Source organism: Lonchura striata, chromosome 15, assembly GCF_050655825.1.
Source record: "Lonchura striata isolate lonStrDom1 chromosome 15, ASM5065582v1, whole genome shotgun sequence".
Taxonomy (NCBI): Eukaryota; Metazoa; Chordata; class Aves; order Passeriformes; family Estrildidae; genus Lonchura; species Lonchura striata.
Window position 1 is genome coordinate 12,595,566 of NC_140717.1, and position 22,012 is coordinate 12,617,577.

A 22,012-nucleotide genomic window follows, 5' to 3' on the forward strand; every position below is an offset into this window, starting at 1 on the left:
AACCCACCAGCAAGGAGAGCCCAGCTGCCCTCAGGACACCCAGAGGGGTGCAGAGCCCATCCCGGGTCCCCCCAGGACGTCACCTTGCGTAAACGGAAGCTTGGGAGCCGGGGGCTGGCACTGCCCCAGGGCTCCGTTATTTTTGTAAACGTTCATTCCCACCCGGCACAGCATCCTGGCAGAATATTTTAGCACCTTTAATGCAATTTCCTTCTCCCCCTGAAATATCATTTTAATAGAACCCAGCCACACCGTGTACCTGCTCCCTAATAAACCTCTGCGACTTTAATGAACTAAATAGCAAATTACTTTTTTATTCAAGAATGAAATTTCATCATATTCATAATTCATATTTTATTTCAGACATCTGCTGCTGATTACATTACATTTAACTAAAATTAGATGATGCTCAGAATGTAATTAAGCCCCTGCCAAATTCTCTGGCCCACCAATACCAGCCTCGCTCAGCGGGGGCCGCTTGGAACCTAATATGTAATTAGGAGCTATTTTCTAGCTGTTTTTAAAGTCTGAAAATTAGCTGCCTTTATTAATCACACAGACAAATATAAAGCAGAGCCAACGCTTGCTGAAATTTCTAAAAAGGATTTTTTTTTAATTATACACCACATAGCGCTGAGACTCATTTTGAATGTTGATTTGTTGTGCACTGACATTTTGACAACTAGTTCTCAATTTGTCTGTCGTAGTTAGGCAACAACAAAGCAGACGGTAATACTTAACTTTCAAAACCTTCAGCACGCTGGGAGGGGAGAGGGATGGGGGGGGACGGGCTCCCCACGAGCCCTGGGAGTGGGGGTGTCCCAAAATCCCTGGGGATGGGAAGCAGAGGGGACAAGGGATGTGACAGATGCACAAATCGCCCTTAAAATGACTTGGGGGATGTCCTTACTCGCCCCGGGGGACCCCCACACTTCCCAAACCCTCCCAGGACACGGCACTGGCCCTGCAGGCCGTGCAGGGGGTCCCAGTGCCACCTCCTGTCCCCAGGAGGGACCCCTGGAGCAGCGGGAGCCCCAGGGGTGTGAGCAGCCCCCTGTGACTGCGCGCTGACATTTCCTCTCTCTCCCTGACCCCGTTCCTGCTCTCTCCGTGATCTCCAATAATGTCACTGCCTCCTCAGCATCTACTCAGTGGAGCAGAAAGAAGGCACTGCTGACACCGAGTGCAAACAAACAATAATACCATCTGTGCCTGCCAGGGCCGGGCGGGGAGCGCCGGGTCCGGCTCAGGGGAGGATGTGCCAGGGGGCAGGAGCCCTCCAGAGCCATCCCAGGGATGGGGAAAGACACCCCGGCACTGGCTGTGAAGGACAAGGAAGATTTAAAAGGTATTTTTATTCCAAGTGTTTCCCTTTTTGTTGTCCAGCTCTCACCGGACCCCCACGCTCTGCAATTCCTCAATCCCTCCTTCAGGCTGCAGCACAGCCTCCCCTCCCAGTCCCTGTGCTGGCTATTAGAGGCAAAGCCAGGCTCGTTAGTCTTGCTGCAGAGCTCGTAATGTGAAAAATGAAGCTCAAGAAAAATTAGCCAAATTACCAGGCTAATCCTTCAGCAGCAATCGCTGCCCTGCTGCACATCCGTCCCGCGGGGTGCCTGGGAGAGGAGGGGCTGATCCGTGGGGAGAACACGCTCCACAGGCTGCAGTTTTGCTTCCAAAGCAGCAAAACACAAGAGACAGAGCTGTGCCTCCTTCTGCCCCACTCCGTGTCCCCGTGGGGCACCAGTCCCACGGCAGCAGCTGCTCCTGCTGCCCCAGGCCGAGGAGGGGCAGGGATGGTTTCTGGGTGTCTCAGGAGTCACTGTGACCTCGGTGGGAGTGCAGGGGTGATTCCCGTGTGGAAGGTGGGCTCAGGAACATTCCAGCCACCCCTCGGGCTATCCCGCTGGGTGTAGCAATGCCCCTGCAGAGCGTTTGATGGAGCGGGTGAAGGAGGAGTTTGGAAAGGACTGAACGGGCACTCCCGACTCACAGATGGATGTGAAATCTGTGCTCGCTCCAGACTGGGACTGGCTCCAGCTGCTGACTTCGGCAGAGCTGGTCCCTGTGGCACAGGGAAGGCAGATCCCAGCAGTGCCTGTGTCACCCTGGACCCTTCCTGCAGACCCCAGAATGGGTCACCCTCCTGCCACGACACTGCCACCACTCTCCCTGCCCCGGAATGTCACCACTTCACTCTGCCACAGAGCAGAGCGGGATGAGCACTCAGGTTGGACATCAGGAGGAATTTCCCAATGGAAAGCATGGTCAGGCCTTGACAGAGGCTGCCCAGGGAGCTTTGAGTCCCCATCCCTGGAGGTGTCCAATAAATGCCTGGATGTGACACTCAGTGCTCTGGGCTGGGTGGGAAAGTGGAGATTGGTCCTAGGTTGGACTTGATGACCTTGGAAAGCTTTCCCAAGCGGAATGATCCCGGGATTCTGTGAATTTCCCCTCAGTTCTAGTCCCCAGCCCTCAGAGCCAACAAGGCTCAGCCCCAGACATGCTGTTTTGAAAGGAAGTTCCCGTGTTGGATCTGGCATCTCTTTGTGCCAACATCACAAAGTCGACACATGTAAGTGGTTAAAGTCAACACGCTCCCAGATCCTCACATTGATTACACTGTATTAGAAAATGGTAAATTATTTATCAGCCTTTCTGACTTGTGATTAGTGTAAAGCAGCTCTCAGATGCAAATTGGAATTGTAATTAGACATGTAGAAAGGCAGCATCTGAGACCTGCTTTCCCGAAGCAGTGTAAGGTGCTTTTTTCCTTTTGTATCCAGAATAATTATCAAAGAACACTTTGCACATAAAAAAACCCATGGATTTATTAAAACCAGAGACAGTTTTACATGGGATCAGGGAACTAAAGCTGGTCACCACAATGCTGAGAGTTCAGAGCTAGAACATCTCAGCTTCTCACACTTGACTTTTTTTATCCCTGGTCTGGAAGAGGAAGGCAAATGCCCCACCTCTGCCAATTCATTACTCAGCTTTGAGTGAAGTGATTCTTGAACACAGCTACACTTAAAAACCCACTTTAAAAACCCACCCCAGACAAACAGAGTGATGATAAAACCCCCTTGGCAGGTACAGCAGAGACCACAGTCCCTCAGAGTCAGCTCACAACTCCCAGAAATTCTGGCCTCAGCCACTTCCCCTTCATTCTGTGGCACAGCTCATTAAAATTTCAGGAGTAAAAAATGCATTTACATTTCTGTAATAAGTCTAAATGCATTTAGGTTTTACAGTTTGTCAACTGCAACTTATGGTGAGCTTTTGAGGACGTGGTTTGGGTTTCTTTCCCCTACTTAATTACACCAAAGTAAACCCAACACCAGGCAGGGTCAGGGACATGCTGGTTCAAGACTGAAGTGTGAGAGAAAAGCTTTTACAAGGAGGAATTTTAAGCCTGCCCTTGGCCTGGAGCTGCCATCCTTGCAGGTGCTGTTTGAGTCAGCCCTTGAACATGTGAATAAAAACCAGAGCCTGACTACAGGACTCTGATTATCAGCCCAAGCAGAGATTATGGAAAAGAGTGAAAATCAGTAATTTCACTAGAATTGCACTTTATCTTGCATTTTAATCAACCAACACTTAATTAATAGTGGGGAAGAGCTGTATTAAAGGTTTCCTCTTCACTAGGAATGTAGTGCAGAAGAAACAGAGACCTGAGCATCAAGCCCTGAGCTGCCAAAGATGCTCTTCACCCAAAAATGTCAAAGCACCATGCACATCCACCTTGCCAGCTCCCACAGGACAGCAGGGATGAGGGAAGAGACACCACAAGCATCTGAAGCAGCAAAGTGTCATTATCCACCCTGGAATCCAGCCAAGCCCCTCTTCTCCTGCCCCTTGGGATCAGCACAGCAGTTGAGGAAGGAAATTCAAACCAGGATTTTTGAGAGCCTTGGTCAAACACCACTGGGTGGACGTTCCCAGGTCCCCATTGCAGCCCCAAATCCCAGTGACACCAGGCCCCAAACTGGCTCCATACCCATGTCTGGAGGCCCTCAGCCACACAGGAGAGGGGACAGAAGTTTCCAGGCATCTGGGCACACAAAGCTCCAAGGACGTGGTGCCAAGAGCTCAGAGGCAGCAGCTCAGCTCTGGGCGAGCGCGTGCAGCACTTGGGCACTCAGAGAGGAGCAGGAGTGCAGGGTCACCCCGGGGGCCCCAATCTTGGTCTCCCAGCATTCAAATCCACAGGCACACAAGTCTTGCTTGGCTGCTTCCACGGCCAGTGGGGAGGTGTCTGCCAAGAGCAAGGCAAGAGCAGCCAGAGAGTCAGTTCAGCCACTGCAGGGAGAGGGAAAGGGCCATGGCTCCTCGAAACACAGCCCCTGGCACAGGGCCAGCGCCCTCGGGGGCTGACACACATAAATGAACACTCTGAATCAGCCCTGGATCACACACTGCAACCCACAGTACCAGGCAGTGCTGGGACACATCCCACCCATCCCTCCAGAGCCAGACCAGTGATTCCTCTGCTCCCGGACCTGCCCCCCCCCCAGAGCTATGAGGAAGAGGAAGATGCCCAAGGGGCTGTACTGACCTGGTGGCAGCAGGGTGATGCCACAGCCACCCCCACCAGCTCCAGTCAGTTTGCTGTGCAGTCCGTGGGATGCTGTCACCTGGCACAGCCTGTCCAGGGAGGGGTGGCCCACTCCAAGCACATTTAAGTGGTGTTGGTTTATGTCAAAGAATTCCTAAAAGCAACCACAAAGAGAGGAGATGAGCACACAAGGAGACAGAGGCTCTTTACAGCAGTGGCAGCCCTGCCTTCCCAACCACCTCATTTCTGCAGAAATTTGGCCACCAGCACAAAGGAGCAAGGTCAGGCCAGAGTCTGAGCTCTGAGCTGCTCGTGTGTCCCTGTCCCCCATCACAACTTGCACAGTGACAGGAGTACAACAGCTCCTGCACCTTCCAAGAAAATCCTGATCACTGCAAGCTGCCAGCAGGAATTTTTTCCAGAGTTCTCCAATGCCTCCTGACTGCTTCTCCTCTGCCCTGTCACTCGAGTGCTGAGCAGGAGGCTGTGCAAGGCCCCTCGCCGGCCGTGGGAAGGGCACCGAGCCAGCAGCTCTCATTCCTGGCTGTCACCCTGCCCTGCTCTGCAATCTATCCAGCAAAGCCAAAGCCAGGGACTTCTGACACGGCTGAGGCATCTCTGGAGAGGTGACACAGAGGGACGTCCCTTTGTTTGCTCTGTGCTGCACTTCTCCCTCCTCACAGGCAGGGCCTGGGCTGGGAGCCAAGGAGCCTCAGCAGCACCACGCTGGCAATCTGGCACCCAGCTCAAGTGGGGTCGAGAGGGTCCTTCCCTCTGGAAGCAGCACAGGCCCCTCTCTGAGCAAGCCCACCCTCCTGGCAGAGCTGAAGGAGCATCCCTGCCATGCCTCCCAGCCAGCCAGACCTGCTACTCCTGGAGAAAGCTGCCCCAGCGGCAAGATCCCAACAGCCCAAGGATGGACAACACCACACAGAAGTGGAAGTTACAGCTTCTCCCCTCCCAGCAGGACAGGTGAGGAATTCGGGAGCAGAGGGAGAGGCTTGGCCTGTGCTTGGAGCAGGACTAGGAGCAGACACTGGCTCCCTGAGCACCACAGGGCCCTCCCAGCCCTGTGCTCCCTCCCCCAGCAAGCAGCACTGAGCTCTTGCCTGCCTGCAGCTCCCAGTGGGCCAGGAGGAGCTCTGTGCACAGGGAGCAGCAGGGCAGGTGTCAGGCACATCCCCCTTCCTCAGTTCCACATGGGAATCCTGCCAGCACCACACAGGAGGGGACACTGCAGAAAGAATCCCTCTCCCCTCTCCAGAGCATTTCTTCCCAGAGTTTAAGGCACTGTGGGAAGAGCAAGGAGTGGGTGGCAGGCAGAGCTCAGCCATCACCCACCCCAGGCTGGGGAGGACACCCGTCCATCCAGAGGCCTCTTTATATGCCTGAGTGAGGGCACAGCACTGCCTGTGATGATCCAAGACACCTGTCATCTCCTGATCCAAAATCTGCCAGGAATCCAATGACAGCTTATGACACACTAGACTAGTTCCATGGCTCAAATACAGCACTGGCCAGAGCTGCACATTTCAGAAACAGCCCAAAAGATGTATTTATATATCTATGTGCTGCATCTAATCAGCTGGGCCTCTGTGGGCTCTTCAAGCACTAGACAAAACAAGATTCAAGACAGGAACCTGCTCACTGCAGTGCTGATTCCTGAGTGTGGGACACAAGGATGCTTTGGCATTTTCCATGTGAAGATCTCAAAGCACAACTCAAATTATCCCCTCTCTTCCCTGTCCCCTGACACTTCTGACAGCCTGAGGATGTGGAATTAAGACGAGGAGCTGTGTGAAGCTGTGCTGTGAACAGACTGCAGACCTCTCCCAGCTGATGGCAGCTCAACCCACCCTGGGGTGTCCAGAATCTCACCATCCCCCTGATGCCAAGGGAGCAGGACTCTGCTATGAATCCAATGGGAGCAATTCAGAATAAGAGCAAGGACGAGCAGAGGTCCTCCTGAGAGCCAAGGGGAAACATCCAGATACCACAAGGACTGGTACCAAACGGTTCCTGAGTGTCCAAGCTGGCTCCCAGGGCCAGGCCAGGTTAGCCACAGCTGGGACACAGCCACACATCCCTCCCCCACGGTGCTGTGGAGCAGCATTACAGCACTCTCAGCACTTCTTCCACTCAGAAGCCTGTTCCTCCCCCCTCCCCAGCCTCTGCTCTTTGAGCAAAGCCAAGACAAACAGATCTTTGTGTGCACCTCGTGCATCAATGTCAGGTCAGCTCTGGGCACAGCTCTGTCTGTGGCTCTGCGGAGCCAGGATGAGCGTGGAGCAGCAGGAGCTGGCTGGGAACCAGTCAGTCCATCACAAACCAGTGGCTCTGGGCTCTCCTCACTCCAGCCCTGGCAGTGACAGAGCAGTTGCTTCACATGCAGTGACTGCCAGAGCCGTGGCACTCAATGCAAGAGAAACAAACCCTCCAGAGCCCCAGGCCTGCCCCTCCCTCCCTGCACACAGTTGGGAAGAGGCACCAGCAGCAGCTTCTGCCTCCAGGCTCCAGGAAGGGCATTAAAAGCAGCACACCCAGACCACGGTTTCGCTTGGAACTGAACATTTCCTGCTATCACTTTTTTTTTTTCTCAGACCTAATGTTCTTTAAATGACATTTTGATGTTCAACAGTAACAGTGGCTAAAAATACTGGCGAACAAGCCCCTTACCTCCAGCACAGGGTAATGCTCTGGTGATGGATTTGCAGGCATCGCTTCCAGAACACTTTGGCACTCCTGAGAAATGGCATCGATGGAGTCCAGCACTGGGTTCATTATGGCAGGGAACTGGAAAGGGGGAAGGAGGGATGTCAGGTGTCTGCTTGCTGCTCTTCCAATACCTCTGGTTGGAAACTGGTCCCAGTCTCTTTGAGCTGGACAATACCTCACTCATTCCCAGCAGGGCAATGGTAACCAGTTCCTGACTGCAGAAAAGTGAGGAAGAGAAGGAAACAGGCCAGAGGAAGGAACTGCTCTTTTCATGATTGCAAAGTGGTGATTTTAACTCCTGTTAAACTGGAGGAAGGGAGGAGATGAGCTCAAACCCCATTCCCAAGCAGCTGGGAGACAGGAATACAGTGGCTACAGGAGAGATGTCCCAAAAGATCGCTGTGGGACCTGCAGTCCCACATGAGGGGAGTCCCTGAATGAGGGTTATTTCCCAAAGGTTATCCCCCACATCTCCATCCCACAACCACCTGCACCTTCAGGATCTTCTCCTTTACACCAGCCACCAGGATCTTGGTGCTCCGAGGGACTTTTGTGTTGGTCAGCAAGATCCTCAGTGTGGGCACCCTGAAAGCAACAGGAAACAGAATCTCAGAGCGCTTTGGACTGAAAGGGACCTTAAAGCTCATCTCATCCCAACCCTCTGCCATGGGCAGGGAACATCTCCTGGCCTCTGTCCTTCACACTCCCCAAGCCTACAGCTTTTTCTGCCTCAAATGGCCTCTTTGAGCAGGATAAGGAGTCCCATTCATTTTACAGGACTTCAGCAGGTGTTTCAGTGCTGGATGGGTTCAGGCTTGTTCCTCCTGGATACAAGGAACAACTGTACTAGAGCTATAAATAGGACTGTAATGTATTTACTAAAATCCACGTTCTTCAAGCAAATTTTTTCCTTTGAAATACTCTCTACAAGAGTAGCCAGTAGTGGCCATTAACTGCTAATAGAGCAATTTCATGCACTGTGAAAGATTTTAATGGAGTTAGATTATACTTCTCTGGCAGGAGGCAGAGGGAACACACAGGACCCAGATTTCTCTCTGCCAATGGGTTTTCCCACCACCAGGTAAGCACAAAGTTCCCCCTCCCCACAATGTCATTTGCTGCCAGGAGCAGATCCATTCCTGCTGCCCATAATGCCATGAAATTAATATTGATCCTTTGTGCTGTGTTCATCTAATGTCAGATAATGACCAAACGTTTTGTTGTCCCCATCCACCCCAACAACTGAGGCTGCCCACACCCAAAATGGGGCTGCAGAACCCTTCCCACACTCCAGCCATCTCCCATCATCCTCATACCCTCCAACACCCACCCAGAGCCTCTCTGACACGTTCCACCCACCGTGTGTGAGGGTTATTTTTAAACTCCAATATTACCTCTTTAACGGTGTGATTTTTCCTGCTTGGTATCTCAGGGCTCCACCTAAAGTAAAATACATGTATTGTCTCACTACAGAGTGAGCTGAGAGATAACACAGGTCTTTCATCTTCAGAACCTCACTCACAGCCTGTGACAATAATTGCAAGAAACACCAGCTAAATGAACCATGTTCTCCAGCAGCACGGCCCTGTCTCACCCTGCTGTCTTAATGAGAGAGTCTGGCTGAATGTGCTCAACCCAAGGCCTTTCCCTTTGCCCTCCTCTACTCCAGGATCCATTAAATAATTTTTGAAAAGGCAAAGTTTGGCCAGTGTGAAATCTCTCCTGAGAAAACAGAATCCAGCAGCGATTCCCTGTGGCAGAGCCAAGCACATGGGATTCCATGGACTGAACGTGTGCACTGGTGTCAGCAGCCATCCAGCAGCACGGAATTTCATTGTCCAGAAGGAATGTCTCACTTGGCTCCTACCCTCACAGAGGCACTTGTGATTAGGTCTCATTAGAAAGATTATTAACAGTCTCCAAAGACACTTTCAAAACACTGGGAAATCTCTGCTAATTGAAACTAAATGACAGCTGTCCAACTGCATTTTACCCTGCATTATCCCTGGGACAGGATTAGGTTTTTTTGTTCACTGCAGAATGTTTAAAAATCAGTTATTTGCAGTGAGGTCTCTGCCCCATGGCACCTGCCCAGGAGGACAGAGCTCTGGTGTTCCTGCAGCCCATTCCCAACATTCCAGCTGGCTCCAGGCCCAGCTCACAGATGGGGCAAACTGAGACAGGGGAAGAATTCCCTGTGCTCAGGCCAAAGCAGGGAGCTGAATTTGGGAGCTTCTGCCCAAGAAGCAGCAAACACACCTACCCCAGGTGCCAACAGCATTGTCCACACCCGATGGATTGCCATGGATCACCCGCTCCCCTCGGAAGGCCCAGCTGTTAATCAGAGTCAGCTCTTCTTCTGTCCACCTGGAAGACAAGGAAATAACTCCAACACAAACCACTCCAAACCAGTGCATAGGGAGGGTTCAGGGGCAAGATCCCAGCCCTGGTCTGGTGTTGATCAGATTTAATGGAATTCAAGTCCAGACTCATCCCCACCTCACCGAACAGGGTGTGTTACCACACACACTGGAAAGGCTGAGGGAGTTGGGATTGTTCAGCCTGGAGAGGAGAAGCTTTGGGGTCACCTAATTCCAGTGCCTGAAGGGGCTACACGAAAGATGGAGAGAGGCTATTTACAACGGCCTGGAATGATAGGACAATGGGGAATGGCCTTAAGTTGACAGAGATCAACAGGTTTAGATTGGATACTAGGGAAAAATTCTTCCCTAGTGAGGGTGGTGGGGCCCTCGTTGGGCAGGGACATCTTCCACTATCCCAGGTTGCTCCAAGTCCCATCCAACCTGGCCTTGGACACTTCCAGGGATGGGGCAGCCCCAGCTTCCCTGGGCAGCCTGTGCCAGAGCCTCACCACTCTCACAGGGAGGAATTCCCAGTATTCCATCTAATCCTGCTCTCAGTCTGAGCACAAAAACACACCTCTGACCCTCCCTGCACACCACAAGTGCATTCAACAGGTATTCCATGCTGAGGCACTGGCACAAATCCACGTTTTGGGAAAGCCTCACAGCATCTTGCAAGGCAAGGCAGAAATTCCATGAGCCACCTGCTATCTAGAAACCATTCCCCTTTACTCCTGCTTCCCTGGGCTTTGGCTGAATGTCCTTATCCTTGTCCACACACCTCGCATTCCACCTGCCAGGATTTAATCTGGGAACATTCAGGAAACAGCTCACACCAGCAGCCTCAGGAACAGGAGTAAATCACTTGTTTTTAATCCTCTTTGAGAGGCTGCGATTCCTCCCGACACAGGAGCCTTTCTATCCCGCTGTTCTTTTCTTGCAAAAAAAAAAGCAAAACCCTTCTGAAGTCTGACACTCCCAGCTCTCTGCATGCCAGCTGGAAGGCAGGAATTATGCTGGATCCATGCTGAAGCCACGGAGGGCGAGCAGGGAATGAAGACATCCTCACTGCACCACTCAGAGCTGCCCTTTTATTTCCCAATTTGGGAGATTTGCTCAAGCACAAAGTGCTCCCAACAAGAACCTGTTTCTGGGTCAGACTGCAAATTCTGGTTCAGAAGCAGAACACAGAACCACCCCCCTTGATGTCTTGCTCTCAGCCCCACAAAAAATCCCACACAATAGAGGGTCTGCCCCTCCAGCTTTGATTTTTAACAGCTTCAAACAGAGCTCCCTCTCACAGGGGCACAGCACTCCAGGCTTCCAAAGGGGAGCTCCAAGGGCAGAAGGAAAGAAACTCTCTTTCATCAGGTACTGATAAAAGGGAAAGACAGGCAGGAGATCAGGAGGAAATGTAGCACATGCAGAAAAGAATTCATGGGAAATGCAAAAAGAAATCCCAGAAAGGATCCTCGAGGACTCAAAGCAAAACCTGGAAGATGCTCAGAGCCAGAGGAGACCGAGTTTGAAAAATTTCAGTGTGTTTTATTTGACTGGAAAAAATAAAGCCTTTTCCCCCCTTTTCAGGTATGTTTATCTGACCCTAAACAAGGGAAACGGGGAGTTTTACAAAGTCTGGGAGAGGGCTGGGAACTCTGGGCATGGACAGGAGATGGGCTCTCGGTGTCAGTTGTGGTGACAGCCAAGAGAAACCAGCAGAGGTGGCAGTGCCAGAATTCCTGCAGGTAAAAGGAAAGGTGGGGCACAGGGAGCAGAGCTGTGCATCCCAGGCTGGAATTCCTTACCTGGCTGTGGATTCTCCCTCCTGCAGTGGGCAGGAGATGGCTCCACACACCATGAGCAGGGCTGCAGCCAGGCACACAGCATAGGCAGCACTGGATCCCAGCCCTGCTCCCGTGGGCAGCTCCGACCACACCACAATCTCCACGCTGGGAACATCCCTGGTAAAACAGACAGGGACTGACACAAGCACCCTGAATTCCATCTCCAGCCAACGTTTAAAAGGCAAAGGAGGCCAGTTAGGACTGATCAAAGGGAAAGCTGATTGAGAACTTGCAACATCAGCACATGCATCTGACACTCTGGGGCTTCAGGAGGGCTCATTCCTGAATGGAGCAGCCTTGGCCAAGCCATTGTGCTGGAATAAAGCCCTCCTGAGTGGATCCATGATTGGCACAGCTTGTCAGGCTGCTAGCAGGGGCAGTTTGTAACCAAATACCTGAGCAGCACCATAAAGAGCCCCTTCAGAGGTTGCTGTAAACAGGATTGCAAACACATTTCTGAATAAAGTGTAAACATCCCAAATGTGTATTTGCACAGCCACATCCCACTGGAGCAAGAGGCTGGTGGGGAAGATGGAACATGGACATATCCATGTCCCTTTGCTCCACTGAACACACCTGGGTTGTGTTACAGACCCCAGAATCAAACCTAGGAAGTTTTCAGGGTTGCTGAGTGACAGCCCCAGTGCCACCCTAAGAGTGCAAGGAAACCACAACCCAGTTCTTTATCCTTGGATTTCCTGGATGAGAATAGGGAAGTTGGGCTCTGCTGTGGTTTCTGACACTGCCCTGAGCACCCATCCAGTCACACCAAGATCATTGACAGTGCTGGGGCAAGGCTGAGAACTGGAATAGCCCCAAGTTCCCAGAGTTTTTTTAGGCAGATTCAGCCCATAAAGAGATCAGACTCAGTTCAGACAATAAATTCACAGTTTATTTCTGTTTTTCCAGCCTAAGCCAGGATGACAGGAGCTGCCTGCTGGAGGGAGGGGTGTGTGTGTTGCGACTGTGGCATGAACTGCTCTGGTTTCAGCCCTCAAAACTAAGTGAGAGCAGAGACTCCCAGCTCACCTGCCTGAAGCAGCCACCCACCACCAAAATTTTGGGGCAGGAGTGGAGCCTTACCCATACTTAGCAGAAATAGCCAGGCACATATACAGGAAGGCAAGAGTAGCAAGACTTTCTGGAGCTGAAGCCCCAGCAGCAATTCCAGCAAACTCCCTCAGTGCATCCAGCTGTTCTACACTGGGGGACTTGGACTCATCTTCATCAGCTATGGAAGCAAGCAGGGGAGAGTTTAAACACTTAAAAACCAGGGAATTGTTACACTGAGAGCAGTATTTGCAACAAAACCTTCTGTTACAGCAGGCAGAAACAGCTGGGGCCAATTTCAGGTTCTACCTGAGGATCTGTGATAAAATAAAAGCAAAATCTCCACCAGGCACTCTGAAATCCCAGGGTTTCCACACTCCACACTTCCTGCCTACACCTCCCAGTGCATCCATCCATACTCACTATGGAAAACACGGCAAGTCACAAACTCTTCATTAAAGAATGGGGATTTTGGAACTGGGATATCCTGGGGCTCCAGCCAGTACAAGGTGCTGCAGAAATTCCCATGAGGGCTGGTGTGGGACAGACAGGCAGGAAAACAGGCTCAGGCTGGCTCCTGCCTGTGTCACAACATTGCCCGAGCCACAACAGCACCAGAACAAGTCCCTGGAACCCAAACCAGGAGGGGACAGGGCCACCTGAGCATCAGCAGGGTCACAAGGGGAATGTAAGTAACTGAGAGGAGCAGGGACAGGTCAGTGAGTGGGGTCAGAGACAGGGGGGACAAATAACCCCACGAGGGTCCCTGCAGAGTCACCCCACGGGGGTTCTGCGAGGTCACCTCATGGCGGGAGTCCCAGCACGGTCACCGGGGTGCAGCGGGCACCGAACGGTCCCGAGAGCCCCTCAGTGCCCCGGGGCAGCGCCTCCTTCCTTTCCCCGGGCCTTGCCTGCGATCCGCCCGCGCAGGGCCCGCAGCCCGGGGCTGTCCCAGCTCCTCCGGACGCCGACGCCGGGCAGGGAGACGCTGAGCCGGCCCTCAGCGCCGGGCCGCAGGCGGAGAAACGTCCGCAGGTCCAGCGCCACGGCCAGGGCCACCTGCGGGCGGAGAACGGGGCTCAGCGAGGCCGCACCGAGCTGGGCGGCCCTCACGGTGCCCGCCGTGCCCTCACCGAGCTGGGCAGCCCTCGCCGTGCCCTCACCGAGCTGGGCAGCCCTCGCCGTGCCCTCAGCGATCTGGGCAGCCCTCACGGTGCCCGCCGTGCCCTCACCTTGCCCAGCACCACCGCGTGCTCCCCGTGCAGGATCACTTTGCCCGGCGCCGACACCGCCAGCTCCCGCCGCCACATCGCCGCCGCCGCCTCACGGCCCACGCCGACTGACAGCCCCACCCACCAATCGCAGCCGCGCCCTTGTCCCGCCTCCCTGCGCTCAGCCAATAGCAGGGCGCGCTGAGAGGGCGGGACTTGCGGGCGGCCAATGGGAAGGGGGCGTGGCGGGGTGGCGCGGCGCTGGGGTGACGGCGTGGGCTGAGGGCGGGACGGTGACGGCGGCCGGGAGGGATGTGGCGGCGGGCGGCGGCGGCGGGACGGGGACTGCGGGGCATGGCGGGGCGGGCAGGTGAGCGTGGGAGGGCCGGGACCCGCTCTCGGTGTCGTTCCGTCCCTCACGGTGTGCTTCTTCCCCTCACAGCGCCCCCCGCCCCCACGGTGTCCCCTCACGGTTTGTGCCTCCACAGCCCCGAGCGCGCCGCTGCCGAGCGGGCCCCGAGGATCTACACGAGGACGGGAGACTCAGGTAGAGCCCGGGGGGCACCGGGGAGCCGCGGGCAGAGCTGCCCAGCCCAGCCCTGAGCGCCTTCCCCCTTTCCCAAAGGATTCTCCAGCACCTTCACCGGGGAGCGGCGGCCCAAGGGCGACCGCATCTTCGAGGCCCTGGGAGCCACGGACGAGCTGAGCTCGGCCATCGGGTAAGGACCGGCTGGGAGCATCCAAACCACATGGAAAAGCGTGGTTGTTGTGATTTCTTCATTCCCAGATAACTCTTGTTTTGTTTTTTTCACTCTAACCAAGGCTGGCTGGTGAGTTTAGCAGTGAAAAGGGCCACACGTTTGTTGATCAACTTCATAAAGTGAGTATTAAGGATAATCTTCATCCAGTGCTATAAAAACATGCACTCCTTAATTTTAACCACAGTGCTCCCACTGACACACAGGAATTGAATACATTTAGGATTTCAATATATAAATCTTTAAGACTCCCTTGATTGCTCTCTAAGAGGCAAATTTATTTAACCAAGAAGGAAGCTGATAGATCAAATTATTAGTTATGGGCAGACAGATTAATCTCTAGATTTATCCCAAGTGAGGTCCACATTGTGAACATGAGTTTTGTCGTAACAGAACTCCATGTTTGAAACTGGGACACAAACCAAGCATAAGGGCAGAGCAGTGACACAGGTCCTGCCTGGGCAGCCTGTGAGTTTGCCAGGCAAACTGAGCACAGGAATGCAAAAAGCCACGGCTGGGAGTGACAGCAGCTGTGATTTTTGTCCAGGTGCAGTGCATGCTGCAGGATGTGGGCTCCAACCTCGCCACGCCGCTCTCCTCGGCCAGGGAGGCTCACCGGAGTAAGTCCTGCCTTTCCTGGAGTGGCAGGGCTTGGGCACAGCCTGGCGTGGGTGGTTGGGATGCTGAGGGATGGATTTGGTTTCTTAGGACTTGCTGATCCAAGAAAGCAAAATCGGAGTATGTGACATTCACATTCTCTGGACAGAGAGACATAATTCTGTCTCTCAGGGGTAGTAGCGCTGAGAGAAGAAAATCTTTATCTCTGCTCCTTTGTTTTCCCTATGTGGGATGTGGTGTGGAGGTTGTTTACCTGCAGTGATTGCTGGGTTGGGTTCTGGTGAAGGTTGTTTGGGGTCAGTGACCAGTGGATCCAGCTGTGGCTTGGGTTCTCAGCACAGAGTCACAAGCTTGTAGTTAGTTAGATAGGTAAATAAGTATGTAGAATACTATAATTTTAATAAAGCTGTCCTTCAGCCTTCTGATCTGAAGCCAGACATCATAATTTTCTTCCCTGAGTCGGGGATCACCACATTTTTCACTATACTAGTTCAGTTTTTTGTCTGAATCACTTTTTTTCAGCTGATTCTTCTTTCCCCTCTGTAGAACGAACGTCGTTCAGTGAGAAGCCCGTCCTGGAGCTGGAGCAGTGGATTGACAGTTACTCAGAGCAGCTCCCTCCCCTCAGAGCCTTCATCCTGCCCGTAGGTGCTGCCTGTGCCCCTCACTTCCTTGGGGTAGCCCTGCTCCACTGCTCACCATGGGAAAACAGCCTGGGAGGCTGCTATTTCCATAGGCAAGCACTGAGAGAAAAGCAGAGACGAGGAGCTGGGAGTTACTTCTGCCCACCCTGCTGCACTGGGATGTCCCTCCCTTGCCTGGCCATGGCACAGGGATCAGCTCCATGTGTGTGGGAGGGGAGGGGGAGCTGTCCCTGCTGGTGCAGACACTGAGTGGTGTTCCCTTGCTGTTCCAGTCTGGAGGCAGGAGCAGTGCTGCTCTCCACTTTTCCCGAGCCGTGTGCCGCAGGGCTGAGAGGTGGTGAGTGCTGTGCTGGGATCACCCTGAGGAAAGGGGATGGGGACACCCCAGTGATACAAACCAGGGCTGGGCTGGGGGCTCAAGCCAAGCTTTTGTGTGTTTAATCCAATTCCAGCCAGGCTCTCTTCCTTCCCCTTAGCTGGGTCATCCAACCTAAACCTTTTGGGATTCTTAAGCCCCATCCAAACTGGCCTTGGAGACTTCCAGAGATGAGATATCCACAGCTTCTCTGGGCAGCCTTGCCAGGGCCTCACCACCCTCACAGGGAAGAATTTCTTCCCGATATCCCATTTAACCCTGCCCTCTGGCAGTGGGAATCCATTCCCTCTGTCCTGTCACTCCAGGCCCTTGTAAATAAAATAGTCTCTCTGTTCAGTGATATCCCAGACACAAACATTTCTGGCATCATTTACCCTGCCCAGATCCCTCTGGGAAGCAAAAGTCCTTCATTTCTGCAGGAGTCAAACTGGGGACCCCAGGAGAGGTTTGGGGTGGGAGGAGGCTCCAGCCTTTGTGCACTCAGAGCTGGAAAATTAAACACCAGCATTTCCCTTTGCTTTTCCCAGTGTGGTCCCTTTAGTCCAAGCAGGGGAAGCAGATCCAAACGTGGCCAAGTATTTAAACAGGTAAAAAAATAAAACCCCAACCTGTTGCCCTGTCCTACTGAAGCATTCCCTTAGTCCTGGGAATGGAACTGGGGGGTTTTGCTTCTCAACAAGCTTCTCTTCTGGATAAGATCCCTGGTTTTCCTGCTTTTCCCTTGCTTTCCAGGCTCAGTGATTATCTCTTTGTCCTGGCACGTTATGCTGCAATGAAGGAAGGGAAGGAAGAGAAAATCTACATAAAACCTGAGCCCTAGCTGGAGCTGGAATGTCTTTTCCTTTATTATGGAAAACTAAATCCAGTTGACTGCTTTTGTCAATCAAGGAAGGGAGAGAGAGCAAGCCTGGAGTGGAAATGGGAGCTGCCAAGGATTTCCATGTGACATAACCAGGAACTTGTTGATAAATCCTGAGAAGAACAGAATCACAGAATACCTGAGTTGGAAGGGACTCAGACACATCTGTCCTATCCCTGGGCCTGGCCCACACATCCCATTTGAGGATGGCTCTGGAGTCACTGCTTCTCCCAGGTGGGAGTGAGGCAGGAGAATTCCTTAACATTTTGGAGATGCCTTCATTTCCCTGGGCAGCAGCAGGTGCTGTGGGAAGGCTCTGACAGGACTCTGAGGGATGATGAAGGGAAAACAATCAGCTCCTCCTTTGAAGGCACAGCACTCGTGTGGAGCAGCAGCTGGAGGCCTTTGGGAATTGTGTCCACAGCTCTGGAATAATAAATGTGAATTTCCTTGTACCAAAGGGCCACAAACTGTCACGTTTTAACACCGAGCCCTGTGTGCTTTGCTGCTCCAAGTCCCTTCCAATCCATCAGCTCTGGCTGGAGCTGAGCTGTACAGATTTACAGGAATGCACCAAGAATTCCTTGGCTCTGGCTGCCTCTTGTTGTGCATGTGAGGAATGTCTGTGCTGACAATCCTGTGCATCCTCTGCCAGGAACGAGGCTCACAGAATGGAGGGGGTGAAGCAGGAAAGGCCAAATCCCAGGATCTGTGTGCTGGGGTTGTCTCCACATGGAGCTGTCCCTTGGAATGGTGGGACCAGCTGCAGGAACAGCTGGAGGAGCAGAGCCCAGGGTTTGGGAGCACCCAGGGCACTGAGGCTGCAGGAAAAGGGGTTGGGGTGAGGAGCTGGGTGAGAGGGGCAGCACCCCAAGGGTTCCTCCCAGGGTGTCTGTGCTGACCCTGGAACATTGCTGGAGGGAGCTCACACCCACATCACACACACAGTTCCAGCTTTGCACTCATGTCCAAACTGCTTCCAGCTTGGAAATACTACTGGGAAGAGCCCATGGGAAGCCTGCTGGTGTAATTTTTCCCCCTGGGAATGGTGTGGGCTGCAAGGTGGTGATGCAGCTTTTAAATCCATCCTGCCCCTTCTCCCGTTCAATTATTTGAGTAGAACCAACCTTAAACTTGTTCTCCAAAGAATCTCTGGCTCTGTGTCCCTTTTTTGGCCAGTAAAAAATGCCCAGGAATGAGTGAGGAGTGCCCAGCACTAACAGATCCCCTGGCTCATCACTCACCTGGGTTTGAGGCAGATATTTCATGCCTCTTGTTAATGCACATTTTTCATGGAGTAATTTTCCAAGCCTCAGCCTGGAACACATCCTGGTGACAAATGCTCTGGATTTGGATGGTCCCATCAGCTGCAGTGTCACCTCAGCCATTCCCTCTGCCTGCTCCTTCCAGTTTTACGAGAGCTCTGGCTCTGAGACTGAATCTCAGGAATCAAGAGGCTTTTCAAGTTTAATTTAATAAAATCCTTTGCAATATAAATTCTTCATGAATGCTCCATAAATCAGCTTGGGGAGGGATTTATAGTATTTCCCTTTTTTTTTTCCAGCTGGGGGATAGAAATCTCACGACTGTTTGGGGACCTAAGCTGGCATTGTTTGGATTGCAAGGAGAAATAAATCAAGCTACTACATTTAACATGATGGAGAGATTAAATTTACTGGGGTGCTCCCAGCTGCCCCCTCCCTCTCTACCCACAGCAGTTCTTTCTGGAGGGCTGAGGCAGAGGGAGGTGTTGGGGTGACCCTCATGTGTCACTAAGCAGGGCTTGACTTTAGGAGGGAGTTGAGACAAGGCTGCAGCTCAGCAGGGCTGGGCCAGGGCCAGAATATTCTGAGAATTCTCCCCAGAGTTACAGGACAGCCATGGGCTCTTGAGCTGGGGGGCTCACCTGGGGAAAAGGAGGCTCAGGAGGGACCTGCTGGCTCTGCACAAATCCCTGACAGGAGGGGACAGCCTGGAGGGGTCATGCTCTGCTCCCAGGGAACAGGGACAGGAAACTGCATCAAACTGTGCCAGGGGAGGGTCAGGTTGGACACCAGGAGGAATTTCCTCATGGAAAGGGTGGTCAGGGACTGGAAGGGGCTGCCCGGGAAGGATTGGAGTCCCCATCCCTGGAGGTGTCCAAGGAACGTGTTCCTGTGTCACTCAGTGCTCTGGGCTGGTGACAAGGTGGGGATCGGGCACAAGTTGGACTCGATGGTCTTGGAGGGCTTTTCCAACCTGGATGATCCTGGGATTCTGGGATTCCTCAGGCTCTGGTGCACCCTCCTCACCAGGCTGGAGCAGAGCACCGGGCAGCTGAGCTGGCCCTGCTCCCGACCCCACAAGGTCAGCCAGGCAGCAGTAGCAGAGTGACCAAAACAAAACCCAGCCTCTAAATCCAAATAAACCTCCCTTGCTCTGGGCTGGCAGTTGTTTTTCCAAGCTCTTTGTCTCTTCCCAGCCATACAGCATAGGGATTCCAGTGCCTGCACCTCATTAATATCACGGGGGAAGGCAGATGCTTTGTCCAGGCTGCCCAGCTCCAGCGCCCAGCAACATTCCTGCCTCGCAGGGTGCCTGATCTGGGATTGCTCCAGAGCTGCCAGCACAGCCATATGTTGCTAAGGGTCGTTTATTCTTGTTTGTAAAATGTATGGCTGCTCCCAGCTTCCACACTGTCAAAACGAGAAGAACTGGCCCCAAAATCTCTTGCTGCATGATTGGATCAGATGCCTGTACATCTGTTAACGCTGTAGGAGCTGTAAAATGGAATAAGTTGGGCTATAACTCAAGCACCTCGATTACCACCACGATGTGGGAGCAGCAGAACGGCTGCTGCTCCACCAGCGATGACACAAACATCCATTGTGCCAAGTCAGATGTAAATTTACACAAGGCAGCATTTCCTGGGCCAGGGCTCAGAAGGGAGGAGAGGAATGAGAGCCCCAACCTTGACAGGATGTGCTGGAGCCCCAGCCTGCTGAGTTTTGGGGTGCACAGCCCTGGCAGTGGGGAGCCAAGAGCTCCACTGGAGCTGCAGGAGCAGAGAGGATCACAGGTCCTCCAGCAGGGCAAGTCCTGTGTGCTCCTGAAATCCCCTTTTAGCCTGGAAATGGGCAAGGAAAAACTCCCCAAAGCAGCCCAGGGCAGGAACCATCAGCCCCGTGCCTGACAGGAGCAGGTTGAGTTGCCTGGGACCCTCAGCTCACCCTGTGCTGCAGCCTGGCCCAAAGTGCCCACTCCAGTGCCCACCTCACCCCAGTGCCCCCTCCCCACCTCGGCAGGGCAGGCACAGAGAGGCAGAGCAACACAGGGAGGGCTCAAACCACCCCAGGGGAACTGTAGAGGGTCAGGATTGAAGAACTTGACCTCAGAAACAGCCACAAAAGCAGCTTGTGAGCACCAGTCCAGTGCCACTTACCCAGGTGGTGACACTGCCAAGTGCCACATGGTGTGATCAGTCCAGCACCTGCTGCAGGAGCTGCTGCACCTCTTGGTAAATGGGAGCAAACACAAAAATGAGCTGCAGAGACATCAGGAATGAGCAGACAGGAGCACAGCACAGCCCCCTCTCCATCCTAACCTGGAATCCAGCACAGGGCACAGGTGCATAACAGGGATCAAACAGAGGGAATATCAGCCTGGGTGTGAGCCAGGGGTTTGGGACAGCCTGTAGGAGCAGGAGAGGGGCAGCAGGAGCTGCTGTTTGCCCCTGAACACCCAATGCCTGTAGCAGGTTGGGACACCCAGCTCTGCTCTGTGCCAGCACTGAGCGAACACAAAGCTCCAGGGATCTCTTTCATCCCCGAGGGATCTCTCCCATCCTCCAGGGATTCCCCCACAAGCTCCTCACCCCACAGTGCCCAATTTTATGGTCCCAAGGCCTGGGATAGCCATGGCCACATCTCGGTGGCCCCGAGCGATGCGTGCCCACATCCCGGCCAATGCCAGGGAAGCAGGGGCTGTGCAGGCCTGGCTGCTGCCAGCTCTGCCTTGGCAGCAGCTGCTCTGGCCTTGCTTTTTGCAATTCCTGACAGTGCCAGATGCCTCTGTGTCAAAACAATGGCACTTGCACACTGACTGGGAGCCTCTCCCTCGCTCCCACCGTGCTCCCCTCCCAGCAGAGCCAGAGCGCTGGGAATGGCCGGGGGGCAGGAGGGCTCCAGGCAGGGATGGAGGGGCAGTGAAGGGCTCCAAACCTGGAGCCAGAGGGAAGCTGGAGCAGCAGGCACAGCTCACTCCTCCAAGGAGCTTCCAGCATCAGGCCCAGGCAGAAACACACAATATTATAATATTAAGATCAAAGCCGATGTCAGCTCCAGCAGCTGCTCCTTGGGGCTGCCCCCATTCCTGCACTGGGGGATCCCACTTGGATTTCCAGCCCGTTTCTCTCTCCACCAGTGGTTCCAGTCACCATTCCCAGATGTACCCTGAGCATTGCTGATCCCAGCACCTGCCCCTGCATCTGAGGAGCATCAACACCCTCAGGAAGGACCAAGGTCCCAACACTCTGCAGGACCAGGCAGAGCTTCTGCAACCATGTTCCAACATGAGCAAATCCTGCTTCAAACAATGCTGCCAAGTCACTTTGGGCTCAGCAGGCCTCATATCCCCACCATCTGGAGCACCCCACAGATCCCAGCTCTCAGGGGCACCAGGAACCAGCCTGGCAACAGGAATTCCCATGGAAGCAGCCTGGCAGATTCACGGAATCCCAGACTGGTTTCAGTTGGAAGGAACCTCAGAGCTCATCCCATTCCACCTCCTGCCATGGGCAGGGACAACTTCCACTATCCCAGGTGGCTTCCAAGCTCTGTTCAGCCTGGCCTTGGACATTTCCAGGGATCCAGGGGCAGTCACAGTTGCTCTGGACACCCTGTGCCAGGGCCTGCCCACCCTTGGAATAAAAGCAGGTGCTCTCTGAGAGGTGCCAGGGCCCCAATGCCCAGCTCTGCTCTGCCAGGAGTACCTCACCAGCACATTCCCTGCCCTAGGAAAGGACCAGGAGACACCCAACCA

The 22,012-nt window shown here is 53.5% G+C and overlaps 2 protein-coding genes across 7 annotated transcripts; one reads left to right on the forward strand and one right to left on the reverse strand.

Moving 5' to 3' along the window:
- Positions 1-294: 294 nt before the first annotated feature.
- MVK (mevalonate kinase) lies at positions 295-13,852 on the reverse strand. Of its 6 annotated transcripts, none has more exons than XM_021544690.3 (10): positions 13,760-13,852; positions 13,439-13,586; positions 12,561-12,708; positions 11,439-11,594; positions 9,534-9,637; positions 8,665-8,710; positions 7,765-7,855; positions 7,232-7,348; positions 4,556-4,709; positions 295-4,255 (listed from the first exon to the last, which is right to left on the reverse strand). In XM_021544690.3, exons 1-10 carry the CDS (start codon positions 13,835-13,837, stop codon positions 4,104-4,106), a joined length of 1,194 nt encoding a protein of 397 aa, XP_021400365.3. In that variant the 5' UTR covers positions 13,838-13,852; the 3' UTR covers positions 295-4,103. The 6 variants fall into 6 exon arrangements, with proteins under 6 accessions (XP_021400365.3, XP_085449346.1, XP_085449344.1 ...); XM_085593220.1 differs by having other exon boundaries at positions 295-4,299; XM_085593218.1 differs by having other exon boundaries at positions 7,759-7,855.
- Positions 13,853-13,988: 136 nt separating this feature from the next.
- MMAB (metabolism of cobalamin associated B) lies at positions 13,989-18,490 on the forward strand. Its single transcript, XM_021544555.4, has 9 exons — positions 13,989-14,108; positions 14,181-14,285; positions 14,364-14,457; positions 14,561-14,618; positions 15,044-15,116; positions 15,661-15,758; positions 16,031-16,095; positions 16,662-16,721; positions 16,867-18,490. Exons 1-9 carry the CDS (start codon positions 14,051-14,053, stop codon positions 16,952-16,954), a joined length of 699 nt encoding a protein of 232 aa, XP_021400230.1. The 5' UTR covers positions 13,989-14,050; the 3' UTR covers positions 16,955-18,490.
- Positions 18,491-22,012: the final 3,522 nt, after the last annotated feature.

Coding starts and splice junctions, on each gene's coding strand:
- MVK (XM_085593216.1), bottom strand. CDS start 13,837: ATGTGGCGGCGGGAGCTGGCGGTGTCGGCGCCGGGCAAAGTGATCCTG. Junction 12,709..13,438: donor CCTGCGCGGGCGGATCGCAG/GCAAGGCCCGGG, acceptor TTGCTTCCATAG/CTGATGAAGATGAGTCCAAG. Junction 7,856..8,664: donor AAAATCACACCGTTAAAGAG/GTAATATTGGAG, acceptor TGTTGCTTTCAG/GGTGCCCACACTGAGGATCT.
- MMAB (XM_021544555.4), top strand. CDS start 14,051: ATGTGGCGGCGGGCGGCGGCGGCGGGACGGGGACTGCGGGGCATGGCG. Junction 14,286..14,363: donor CACGAGGACGGGAGACTCAG/GTAGAGCCCGGG, acceptor CCTTTCCCAAAG/GATTCTCCAGCACCTTCACC. Junction 16,722..16,866: donor GTGGCCAAGTATTTAAACAG/GTAAAAAAATAA, acceptor CTTGCTTTCCAG/GCTCAGTGATTATCTCTTTG.